The sequence below is a fragment of the Lethenteron reissneri genome, chromosome 46 (assembly GCF_015708825.2).
Source record: "Lethenteron reissneri isolate LAM-NWPU_2019-01 chromosome 46, ASM1570882v1, whole genome shotgun sequence".
Lineage (NCBI taxonomy): Eukaryota > Metazoa > Chordata > Hyperoartia > Petromyzontiformes > Petromyzontidae > Lethenteron > Lethenteron reissneri.
In genome coordinates, this window is record NC_083824.1 from 9,347,239 (window position 1) to 9,360,627 (window position 13,389).

The 13,389-nt window shown below is 46.9% G+C and overlaps 1 protein-coding gene across 1 annotated transcript in view; it reads left to right on the forward strand.

Moving 5' to 3' along the window:
* Positions 1 to 13,389, forward strand: part of LOC133354125 (tropomodulin-1-like) — a 36,175-nt gene extending 22,786 nt beyond the window's left edge. The window contains exons 4-10 of the mRNA XM_061570717.1: positions 1,514 to 1,633; positions 1,824 to 1,913; positions 2,523 to 2,653; positions 4,416 to 4,523; positions 6,275 to 6,418; positions 8,575 to 8,719; positions 11,470 to 13,389. Of these exons, the coding sequence (XP_061426701.1) occupies positions 1,514 to 1,633; positions 1,824 to 1,913; positions 2,523 to 2,653; positions 4,416 to 4,523; positions 6,275 to 6,418; positions 8,575 to 8,719; positions 11,470 to 11,516 (785 nt within the window). The 3' untranslated portion in view covers positions 11,517 to 13,389. The remainder of the gene's footprint in view (positions 1 to 1,513; positions 1,634 to 1,823; positions 1,914 to 2,522; positions 2,654 to 4,415; positions 4,524 to 6,274; positions 6,419 to 8,574; positions 8,720 to 11,469) is intronic.

The following is a 13,389-nucleotide window of genomic DNA, read 5'->3' on the forward strand; positions in this document are numbered from 1 at the left end:
GATTCAAGAATCGATTCTTTACAGCATTCTCATTCATTCCTCAGGCACTATTCTTGAAGTATATATTGTATTGGGGCCCCAGTGGTGTACAGTGCAGTCTCTTAACTACTATTCAATCCCATCTCTCTGGCCTTTCTGTGTGCTATGAAGAAGGGCAGTGCCCAAACTCTTGGCTATTATATGTAAATATATTCCTTTTAAGGCAGTGTCATAGTTTATAATGAATAGAGTTGTGTATCTTCTTGGTTCTTTCCCTTCTACGTGACTTTACCGAAAGAACCAAGAAGATGAATCCCTGCAGTCACGAAAGCTTAAAATAGAGTTGTGTAGTTTTAAGAAAACAAATGTACATGCATTTTTGTGGCATGTGGTTGAGTTATAAATTATTGTAACCGACAGTAACATGGAGTTGGTTCTCTGCCTTGCGGAATGTTGGCGACCTGCACAGAATTCTCAAATCCACAATTCTGCGGGACTTAAATAATTTATAGGAATAATAATAATTTACAGCCCTATGTCAATCCATTGCTGGAGGAAGACCTCTCCAAACAGTGTCAGTCATGTGGGTCGTTTGACCATATTTCATCACACTGCTCGGTGCATGTCAGGGATCACTTGCCGTTTAAAAATCCTGAAGATCGCACTCCTCCTCCTTCTTCCACATTGAGGACACGGTCTTCCAGACTCACTCTTACATTTCACCATTACTATCTTCAACCATCACACCGCAGGTCACAACATTTGTCTTTCTATTTAAAGCTTTCGTGACTGCAGGGATTCATATTCTTGGTTCTTTCGGTAAAGTCATGCAGAAGGGAAATAATAAAATAATACAAATAAAAACCACAGCAAGAAAATGTTCACACCTGATGATGGTTGCTTGTGTTGCAATCGAAACGTCGTGAGAATTGTATTATTTCATTCTGCGTGACTTTACCGAAAGAACCAAGAATATTTATCTTTCTATTTTAACTAATTCTACAAAAAAATTCTTAACCAAGTCAAGTGACCTGGCCACAAATGATAGTCCAACAAAGTGGCTTATCAAGTGGATATTTATTGCAGCCAAATACTCGAAACGTACGTTTCTGAATGTGCTTTTTTCCGCGTCTTTTCTCACTCTGCTCGACTTTGGAACTCCCTTCCATCGTCTTTTTTCCCAACTTTTCATAATACCTTGCCCAATTCCACCCTCAGTGTGACGGTTTATGGCTGGTTAATTGACATTTTGGGCCTTTGGGCCTTTGCTCAGCAACCGTGATAAAACATATGAATACGATTAAAGTATTTACGTTTATTGCGTTCCATCTTGGTCAAGGAAATATCAGCATAGGCAGGAACCAAGCATAGTCAGTGTGCGTCTCATTATCTTACCAGCTGTGTCGGGCACATCTCCAAGCGAGCTAAAAGCTCACCCCCTTCTGTGTCCCAGTAGCCGGCTGAACTAAAATACGTCATGTGTACGTGACACTGTGACCACCGTCCCATGCGTGTGCGTGTGTACCCGACCCAGGCAAGGCGTACATTGCGCCGGATAAGCCCTATCACCCGCTCGACGACCAGGTCACGCTGGAGCCAGAACTGGAGGAGGCCCTCTCAAGCGCCTCGGAGGCCGAGATCTGTGACATTGCAGGTTCGTCGCGTGAGCTCGGCCACCGTTGTCAAAAATGTAGTCGACTGTGTACAGTGAATAGAATACTTTTACTAAAATTTAGACTGGTGCTCACAGGCCTGTCCATGGCTCTCTTCCATCCATCCGTGGACCGCTTTAGCGCGCTGGAAACTAACGTGTGTGCTGCGCGTGCTGTGCGTGCTGCGTGCAGCCATCCTGGGGATGTACACGCTGATGAGTAACAAGCAGTACTATGAGGCCCTCGGGAGCAGCACCATCGTCAACAAGGAGGGCCTCAACAGTGAGTGAACAGCACACCCCTCCCCCACCACCGGTGTTATTAAAATAAACTACTAGTACTTGTATTCATGTTGCGCCTGCAACCCAGTGAAACGTCTCCAAGCGCAGTTTTCTTGTAAGCCTTGGGGATCCCCGAACGGCAGCTGTCTCTGTGCGGCACACGGTGACTCGGCACCAGCCTACAAGCTGGTTAGTCTGCCAGTAGGGGGGGGGGGTGGGGGCAACGGTTGCTAGGTGTTACTCCAATTGATTAATCTGTGGTAATATTTTAGAATTTGCCAATTTTGGAGTATGACGCCGCATGCGTTGAATTCCAAATACGATTGAAAACATTAATGTATGTATGTTGAAATTATTTCGCACCGTACGTAGCTAACCATGCTAATAGAAATTCTAAATGTATTAGCCCTTCTGTAAGCCTGTAGCGGAATGGGGGGGGGTTAGGGGAGGGGGTGGGTGGTGATAGCTCCTGTAAAGATAATTTAATACTAACTCAAAATTTGTCTCAAAGTGCGACTTTCATCATCATCATGATCACATTTTTTTCCCACCAGCATCGCAAAAGTGTTTTCTCAAATCGGTTGCTCACACACCTGCCCCGCGGCCACAGGTGTGGTTAAACCGGACGAGTACAAGTCTGTCCCGGACGAGCCCCCAAACCCCACCGACGTGGACACCACCCTCGAGAAGGTGAAGAGCAACGACTCCAGCGTGGACGAGATCAACCTCAACAATATCCAGGTGAGCAGCAGGGCACACGTCCTGAACTACTGAACTAAAAACGATTTGACATGCTTTACCGTGTAAGGCCCCCACTGAGATTCTGTATAGCTCTTTTTAAATCCTTTATATTAAGTTCACTTGCTTGCTTGCTTGCGCGCTTACGTCCGTGCAAATCTTTTGGTCGTTTTTTAACCCACTTCCCGTGAACCAATCGAGCTGACATTTTGCACACAGACTCGTTGTGCGTGACAAATTATTTTCGTGAAATTTTTTTTCCATAACTTTACACTTTTTAGGAATTATTTTTAAATATTTTATTACCAATTGCTTAATGGTGGCAGGTAATCATCTGACCCATAGGTGGCAGCCATCTCAAGCCAGAGGACCAGAGACCGATGCCACGCATATAAAGGATTTATAGTGAAAAACGTTGTTTTTACGGGTTAATTTTTTCAGAAGTGACCTGACCATCAAGAAATGATAGCTCAATAAAGTGGCTTATCACCGAGGGAATGTATAGCAGCCAAATACTCTAAATGCATTGTTGAGGGGAAAACCGGAGGACCCGGAGAAAAATACAGGCGACTACGGGGAGAGAGAATATGCAAACTCCAAATATACAGGCGTGAGGGTCGGGATCGAACCCATGATCTTCTGCGTAGCAGGCGACGTAGTTAACATCTCACCAAATAAACGTCCGTCGGAAAGCTCATCACGAGGCCAGCTTGACACGCCGTCTCTGTCTCTCTCCGCGAGCCGGTGACGTCCCACTGCTGGGCATGGGTCTCCCCCCCAATTGTTTCCCACTCTTCATGACCTCTTGCCACCTGCATCAAGTGCCCCTCCTCCAGATCTTCTGAGTTTATTCCACCATCCCATTTTCGGTTTATTACAACCATATTCTTAGGTTTTTTTTTTTCGGTAAAGTCACGTAGGTAAAACATCAAAATTAATAAAAATAAAATAAAGATCACGACGTTTCGGAGGCAACACAAGTCTCCGTCATCAGGTGGGACCGTCACAGCCAGATTAGCTGCATCAAGTGAGGCAATGATTCAAGATGTAATCCCTTAAAAGCGAGTTGAGGGGGGAGGAGAGGGGGGGGGGAGTTCATCAGAATGTGGTAGCCAATGAATGGAACGTATCGGGAGGGAGACTCGCCTCCTACCTACCTACCGCTCCCAACTCATCTCGCTCTACTCAGCACCACACAAACCTCTCAGCAATTGTAGTTTTCTGTCCCCGGTCAGTGTTCGCCCAGTGAGTGTTGACCTGTTCTCCCCTGCCGCCCTCATTGTCTGAGTTTCTCCTCTTCCCAGCCTTGAGTGATGTCGACTTCCTCCGGTTTTATTTCCTCCCCACTGAAACGCCTGCTGATTGTGATAAAAAAATATATAAAAACCACATTACACAGCGATGGGGGCGTGACACCGGCATCTCAACAGGTTCTGCCGCGTAAGCGTAAAGTGTTTCATCTTCTTGGTTCTTTCGGTAAAGTCACGTAGAAGGGAAATAATAAAATAATTTAAAAATACGTTATATTATTTTATTATTTCCCTTCTACGTGACTTTACCGAAAGAACCAAGAAGATGAATCCCTGCAGTCACGAAAGCTTTAAATCGAAATATATTTATATTATTTTATTATTTCCCTTCTACGTGACTTTACCGAAAGAACCAAGAATATGAATCCCTGCAGTCACGAAAGCTTTAAATCAAAATTTAAAATGAAAGCGCTCACCCGATCGTCACTCTGCCCCCCGCGTGTCTCCCTTTGCAGAATATCCCGGTGCACGTGCTGAAAGAGTACGCAGAGGCCCTGAAAGACAACACCCACGTCAAAAAGTTCAGCATCGTGGCCACAAAAAGCAATGACCCTGTGGCGTTCGTAAGTGCCCTCCACACTCATCGACCCATGAACGTTGCGTCGATGTTAATGCTCGTTCCCTGTTGACTCCTGTATTAAAGTACTTTGAAAAGATGCCATGCTGTTATGAAAAAAATATTTTATGTTTAGCACTGCGACAGTTAACTCGATTATACAATGGCAGCGTGCCTTGGTTGTGGATTAGCCTTGCTTATTAATTGCTCCTCACTCGTTGCGGTCATTGACTCGAAATAACTGCAAATGTCTGCAAGAAATCGTTAAAGCGTAATTTCAACAATTCACTTAAAACTCAAATTTGTATATTTTTTCCGTCCAATGTGCGATGATTTTCTGTGAGTAATCTGATGTATGCATTGTCGTGTAGAATGTGGGTTTTGTGCTTTGATTATTTTCAATTAATTTTAATTTTTAATTTAATTTTACTATTTTTTTATTGTAGTTTGTTGCTTTTATTATTTTTCTATTTATTATTTAAAATTTGTATTTTAAAAATTCTATGTACATGACTTTACCGAAAGAACCAAGAATATAATGATCCCATTCTAAGTCTTTGAAGCCCGTTCTACAAAGGTCATCAATAAATACATTGTATTGTCTAGTTTGCATATGTTTGAATTGTTCGTGTGTTGGTTTATCTGGATCTTTCTTTCCGCCCCCCCCCCCCCTTCATTAACCCAGATAGTCGAGAGTTGAGTATCTCAAATAACTCGTTTCCACTGCACAAACCAAGCCGTGCTGGGGCCATGTCGAGCCTGCCCAGTGTGGCTTGGTAGGCACCAGGATCTTTTTCCACTACGGAAGCAGAGCCGTGCCACTGACGTCACGCAATTAACAAGTCGAGACACGTTAGATGATTAAACTAAAAACTATGTGAACTAATTTTTTTTTATTTCACCAAGGTAAGGCCCGCTAAGCCCTATAGCTCTTTTTCAGAAGTGACCTGGTCACAAATGATAGCTCAATGAGAAGTGGCTTATCATGTGGACATTCACATCAGCCAAATACTCTAGATTCACGTTTGTAGATGTGGAGGGAAAAACCGGAGAACCCGGAAAAAAATCCACGTGACCACAGGGAGGACATGCAAACTCCCAAAAATCCAGGCGACAGGGTCGGGATCAAACCCACGACCTCCTGTATACCAGGCGAGGTAGTTAACATCTACGCCACCGTGGGACCCCGAAGGTTACGCTGTCCTCACAGTGCACCGACTGAAGTCACACGTAATGAGTGTCTCATTATCCCCACCCCTAGCCCGACCCAAATTTAAACGTCACGGGAGGACCATAGTACAGTAAAAGCTTGGATTGCGAGTAACTTGGTCTGCGAGTGTTTTGCAAGACGAGCAACATTTTAAAATAAATATTAATTTGATAAACGAGCGAGGTCTTGCAATATGAGTAGTGGGTGTATACGCTTCGTCTGCCGAGCGTCACGTGATCACAACTGATATACGAGTGCTTTGGATTACAAACACGTTTCCGGAACGAATTATGCTGGCAATCCAAGGTTTACTGTACAATGGTTTGGTTTCTGCGATCGGCACGGCAAATAGACAGTGGAAAACCATCTGTATCGTGGTGACGCAGCGCTGGCTTGGCTCGGATGCACCAGTGGAAAAAGGGTTTGATAGGGCAAGGCATGTAGCAGGATGGGCTGTGTGTGTGTGTGTGGCTACCTCAGGGCTGGCTGCGACTGCGCTCTTTCTGCTAGAAGTGAGCGAGTGACCCCTTCGCCCTTCTGCGTGCCAGGCCCTCGCCGAGGCGCTCGCAGTGAACCGCTCCCTCAAGAGCCTCAATCTGGAGTCCAACTTCATGACGGGCGCCGGCATCTTGGCCATCGTCGAGTCCCTCAAGAACAACGACAGCCTCACTGAGCTGAAGATCGACAACCAGGTGGGGAGGAGCGTTCGTTCGTGACTCCAGCCGTCACCTAAGCGAGTCCTCTTCCGGAAACCTTTTCGACTAAAATATGCTGTAATATTTTCCTCAATTTGACCCCATTTGCACATCACAAGTAAGAGAAAGGCCCAAAGGAGTGGATGTCACAGAGCTACCATTCAGGTGGCCTGGTCCACACAATAGAGGGCAGCACTTTCTTTCCCACCCACTCTGCCACGTAAGAGTAATGTTTGTAACGTGCCTTGCAAAGCAATCTGTTAATTATCCATAGCTGTAATATAGCCCAAATTAAGTGCGACGTTACATTTTATGTGATGGTTTTTACGTGCAATTCTGACCCCAAGAGCAACCACATATTTGAGAGTTTAGAGTTAATCTAAAAATTTCTTAATAATTATGGATTTTGGACTTTGTCAGGAGGTTCAGAGAGCCCTGGGTAGTGAGCTGGGTCTGCTGTGGTGCTGGGTTCGAATCTGGATTTTAGCCACTCATGATTAAATCCGTTCTTAAAGTGTACTGAGTCGATGGTCTCAGATTGGTGACCAATTAAGATAAACCCCATAATGTTAAATGTGGCATGTCAGTTCAGCTGAATTCCAGCTCTGCGTTTATTAATTCTCTTTCCTTGCCATGTGATGAATAATTTGTGCAGTTCATTTAAAAGTCGTCTCATGGATTTCCCCGGTTTCGCGCTAATGGATTTGGACAGTTTTGCGTATCCCCCAATTTTTTGGCATTTTTCTCCATTTTTCTTCAACCTGCTTTTCGTGGTATTGTAAAACTTGTCCTTTAAAAAAAAACTAATTTCCCTATACATGCGGTGCACAGTCCATTACAACGTTAGTATCAGTCACACTCCGGAAGAGACGAGAGGGTATGGAGCGCCATTACGTCTCACCTTTGTAGACTATGAAAAGGCATTTGATTTATTGGAAACTGATGGAGTCTTCCAAGCTCTCACAAAGACCGTTGTAAAAATAATAATAATATAGAAATTAAACAACTTATACAGATGGAATCGCTACACTGACATTCTGTGGACAAAGTAACAAAAATACAAATCAGATGGTCTGCTGGTTCCTAACGACCCTGTCGTGTGCAGGGCGCGATTGGTTACAGGAGACATTTAGGAGTTGTATTGGCAGAGGTGGGAAAATTACATGGTCTGTGTGCGTTCACCTGACGTGACCTTACATTTGGAGCCATATCAAACACCGTGTACGTGACAAAACCGCAGTACAGCAGTGACCCTGGGCAGTGTACGCTGTCATTGAGTGTTGTGAGTGAATCACACTGGCTCTGTTGGACTGAAGTGCATGGGGAGAATGTTACAAGATTTCGATTTGAAGCTTTCGTGACTGCAGGGATTCATCTTCTTGGTTCTTTCGGTAAAGTCACGTAGAAGGGAAGTAATAAATATAAAAATAAAACATAATAAGACAGCTGTCTTCCCGACAGACCTGTTCTTCACCTGAGGACGGCTGCTTGCATTGTGGCCGAAACGTCGTGAGAATTGTATTTTATTATGTTTCATTTTTATAATTGTATTATTTCCCTTCTACGTGACTTTACCGAAAGAACCAAGAAGAATGTTACAAGAGTTAATACGAGTGCTTGAGATCGGTGCGGCGTGTGTAGAGGCTTGGATATTATATTTAGCTTTCTGTATAATTTCTCCCGATTAATTTAGCGGGGCATCTATAAATGGATCGCCCTGTACGAGTTTCATTATAAAAAATTAAACCATAAAACGGTTTATGGTTCAAAGCGCTGATCTGCCATTGCCGAGATTCGTGGTTAAAATCCAGGCATTTGCCCTTGAATTCTCAGGAGTGGCGAATTGACCGTCTCACATTCAATTTGGGCCTGCACTTAATTTGCCTAAATTCCAGCTGTGAGAAAAACAAAAAAGTGCGGTTTGATCGTCGTGCAACGAACGTTGCCCTCTTACGCAGAGCAGCTGGGAAAGTGTTGACCTCTTGTGTGACTGGACCAGAGGTCACTTTCAGGGCTCGCAGAGGCAGCTCCTGCGATATCCATCACGAAGGGTTTCGCTGCTCCGCAATTGGAAGGGAAAGGAAAAAAAACTAAACAAAAACTCAGAGAAGGGCTGACGAGTTTCGTTCGGGCTACGTTGTTGACATTTTCAGCGGCAGCAGCTGGGCAACCAGGTGGAGATGCGGATCGCCGAGATGCTGGAGGGAAACCAGACCCTGCTGAAGTTTGGCTACCACTTCATGCAGCAGGGCCCACGCACGCGCGCCTCCATGGCCATCACCAAGAACAACGACCTGGGTGAGACGCCACGCTCCCATCGCAGAATTTACAGCCGGGTTGATTAGTCGACTCAATCGATCCAATGAGACATCTCCTTTACCAGTGGCAAAATATAGTAATAGGTTTTTACCCTTTCAACTGGTACAAAAACTGACACCTTTATACAAGGCATCATGTTTGCAATAACCACAACACAAGCAGTCGAAATGCAAACAAAAAGAAACAACTCTGATATATTTTGCCACTGGTAAAGGAGGTCTCATAGTGTAAATGCTTACCCCGAGCTCTCAATACTCTGATAGTGCACTGTCTTTGAGTTGTATGCCTTTTGGCGTCATCTGGTCCAACACCAATGGAGACTAGGCTCTAAGAAAAGCTGTCTCGGGTGTGGACCAATCAACTTCAAGGACAGTGCATATCATTATCATCATCAGAGTTGTTTCTTTTTGTTTGCATTTCGACTGCTTGTGTTGTGGTTATTGCAAACATGATGCCTTGTATAAAGGTGTCAGTTTTTGTACCAGTTGAAAGGGTAAAAACCTATTACTATTACTCAATCAATCCTCCCCATCCAGTCCCTTTGCGGTGGCGAGATGTTATCTCTCTCGCCTGGTATGCAGGAGGTCGTGGGTTCGGTCCCGACCCTGATGCCTGCTGTATATTTGGAGTTTGCGTGTTCCCGCCATGGTCGCCTGGATTTTTCTCCAGGTCCTCTGGTTTTTCCTCCACATGCAGAAATTCCTGCATGATAAGCCACTTGGTTGAGCTATCATTTGTGGCCAGGTCGCTTTTGAGCTTTACCTGGTAAATAAAATAGTTTCTAAATAGTTTATCTGGGTCTACAAGCATTCCACAGCAGCAGCAGTAGTCTCTCACTGTTGTCGGTCATCGTGGTATCCCATCTGTTGCTCTTTCTACGTCATTCCTCATCCTCCACTCCATCTTTTGTTCAGTTGTCCTCTGCCTCTGTTGATTTCAACTCACGTGTGCCATTTATTTTGCTAGATTACTATTTCATGGACATCACCATTCCTCTGACATGACCAGGCCATAGCAGTTTGCATTCCTCAAATGTTTCCTTTAGTGATCGTTCCATCTTTACTTCAAACATCCTCAACTCCGACGCATCCCTCTTCCCACCCATGTCATTCTGAACATGCTCCACTCCCGTGCTTCTTCGTGCACTTTTCAGCTTTGATGCCCACACTTCCACTCGCAGTTCTCAACCCCATGGCGGTCACCCCAGTCAAGTGGTCTTGAATCGGAGAGCAATTGGGGAGCTGGAGTGGGGGTGGGGGGCGGGGGCACCATACTGGAGCGGTTGAGAACCACCGCATTTCACCGTCTCTTCCACGAGGCGAGACGTCCCGAGTGTTAGCTCTCGGAGTGGTGGTGACGATTTCTCGCATGTTGTTATGTTTATTCAACTGGAAGCTCTTCTCTTCTCCTCTCGCCCCCGTGACAAACGCACACCCACTCCACGTTGTCCTGTTCAAGCCTCGAGCTTCGGAGCCAACACTTGGCTACGCAGAATGGCCTTTCAGATGAAGCGTTCGCCTGTGTATTTTCCTTTGTGAATGTGTACCGTATTAGGTGCGTCGCTCGCACGCACGCCAAGTCTGCAGCTGTAATATCGCCTACCTGGGTAAATGCATCGATTGCTGTTTATTCAAAGTGTGCGTAATTCATAGTGGTGCCCGTTTAGGTAGCCAATGCCAAGAGCTGTCCTTGGGATGGGCTGTGCAGTGAGAAGATTGCTATGTCCATAACAGTCCTCGGGTTAATGGCAATTATAATGACATCAGCATTGTGAGCATCGTGTTGCTGCATTGCGACCGTTGTCCGCTACGGTGTGGCAACAACGCTAACAGTGCACCGTTGGCGACGTCGTGGGCAGCAGAGGACAGCGTGACGACGTTCGTTGTTGCACTGCACTGCTGTGTTCCCACGTCTGTGCTTCCCGCCTTCACCGACCCGCACCGACATGCATGGCCACGAAGGACAGTCGGATAGCCCCCCGCAATCCGCAAGCGCCTTGGTTAGGCACTCGTCCAGCAGTGGATTTACAAAAGTGCAGCACGTGCACCTGTACTTGCTTTCTCAAACGACGATGATTGGATTGTGATTGCCGTTGCAGGTCTCACAATGACGGTTTTGTACCAGTTTAAACGGTAAAAACCTACTACTATATTTTGCCACTGGTAAAGGAGGTCTCATAGTGTAAATGCTTACCCCGAGCTCTCAATACTCTGATAGTGCGCTGTCTTTGAGTTGTAGGCCTTTTGGCGTCATCTGGTCCAACACCAATGGAGACTAGGCTCTAAGAATAGCTGTCTCGGGTGTGGACCAATCAACTTCAAGGACAGTGCATATCATTACCATTATCAGAGTTGTTTCTTTTTGTTTGCATTTTGACTGCTTGTGTTGCGGTTATTGCAAACATGATGCCGTGTCTTCTTGGTTCTTTCGGTAAAGTCACGTAGAAGGGAAGTAATAAAATAATAAAAATAAAACATAATATTTATTTTTATTATTTTATTACTTCCCTTCTACGTGACTTTACCGAAAGAACCAAGAAGATGAATCCCTGCAGTCACGAAAGCTTTAAATCGAAAATTATGATGCCTTGTATAAAGGTGTCAGTTTTGTACCAGTTGAAAGGGTAAAAACCTACTACTACAATGACGGTTGTCATTGACCCAGGGTCCGGTGTGCACCAATAAGTTTTGTCGTCGCTGTCGTTGTGTGGCGTGTTTGTGTGTCCGCAGTTCGCAGGAAGCGCATTGGGGTCCCCTCGTCGCCCACGGGCGTCTGAGCTGCGCGGTGGAGCCTTCCGTTTCCACCCAAGGCCAGACTGAGCCACGGAAATCTCGTTTTAAAATGTGTTTTTTTTTTGTAAACTCATCTCTGGTTCCGCTGCGTTGGTGACAGGGCTGCGGCCGATGCGTTTTATGCAGCCAGAGAACTAACTCGCACGACGGCGGCGGCTCTTCAATTCGAACGGTATCCCCCTCCCCCCTACTCCATGCCGGTACGCAAATTTACCTTGAAAGCAACAACTAATGTCACATGCACAGCGTTATATTCATTACCTGTGCACGCTACGGCGCACAGGTAATGAATATGGTGTAGCGAAGCAGCCGTTCTTCCGCGTAGTGTGTTTGCGCCGGCGTTTGCTTGCTAGCGGTGTGCGTTGAAAGCCAAGTGTGTTCACGTTGCGCTGTGTGTTTTAGCCACTGAGCTTGCGTGCGCAATTGAGATCGTCCTGGGGAGGAAGCGAATGTCGAATTTGCCGATACAGGTCGGTGCTCTGCTGGTTATGCTTATCGGGCACCTTGCAGCTGCCGTGCCCTGTAGAGGTCATTTAAGAGCGGCTGCCTATCCTACTGCGTAGGTAATCGCGGTTGTGCCGTACAGCCAGCGCAACCCGACGTGTCTTCGGTTTGCACCGCGTACCATCAGGCGTGACGGCCGACGTTTCGCCGCACACGCTGGGGGCTTTTCTGGGAACCTAACTGAATTCTGAAATTCAGTTCCCGTTCGATCTCCCAACGCGTGCAGCGTGGCGGCAGACGTCGTACCGAACGGTGCGTGCAGTGAAACCCGAAAAGCACATTGGGGAGCGGCTGCGCGTCTGTTGCTCGCACGGATGTCGCGGCGGCCGCACCTGGCGCGGCGCATCTCAGGTCGCCTTGCCACTTGGGCGGCCGTGCCCCCCCCCCCGCCAGGTGAAGGGTCTCGCTTGAGCCCCCCGAGGCTGAAATGAGGAAACGAAACATCCGCGAGCATCTCGACCGCATGGTCTGAGAAAGAGCTTAGTAGCTCCACGGATTCCTCCGGTTTAAATGAAGATTATGATTCTGAAAGATTCTGTATCGTATGGAGGCCAAGTTGGCCTTCACGTTCGGTGACACGAGCATTATGAATGGGACGTAGGCCACTGCGTAGGTGTTCGCCGTTGCGTTGTCAAGCCGTCCACCACGTGCTTCTAGGTCGTCATGCGTGTGGGGTGCGGCATGATGTCCGACGATTCGCTCCGAGTGTCGGGACCTGAAGAACTGAAGAAAGCTGCCCAGCTCCACAGGAGCGAAACTACGGCCCCGTCGTTTGGCAAACAACGCACGGTTCAACCCGAAAACACATCGGAGAGCCAGGAGGCGCGGACTCGCATCGCTGATGCCGTGGGCTGCAGGTATTCCCCGCACAAAATGTTCACGTTTTATTCTTCTAACGTGCCCAGCGCTGTGGTTTTGCGTGGCGATTATCTACGTTGTCCTCTCTCGATGACGACGCAAGCCTCGGCGCAGGATTTCTCTTCGGTTCGGAATTTACGACCCCCGCCAGAGCGGCCGCGGGAGTTAAGATCTGCGTCCTCCCCCATGCTGCCTCCGACCCAGCAGCGTCGACACAAAGCGTGGGAAGAAATGGCGAGCAACGGCAGCGGCCGCGTCGTTCTCGTCCCGTGGGCTTCGTGTCTTTGTTGCTGTTCATCAGTGGAACATGGTGCGCTAGCGTGCCGGGCGATGGGGCTGCTACCGCCCTTCCTCGCTTGTCCCTGGTGGAACCGGCGCTCGCTCACTCGCTCGGAGTCGCGATGTTGTTACCGACGTTGGTAGAGATGTACACGCGCCCAGCGCGTCTTCCTGCACAGTGCTCGCGTTTGCCAAATACAGTTCCTTTTAAAACAA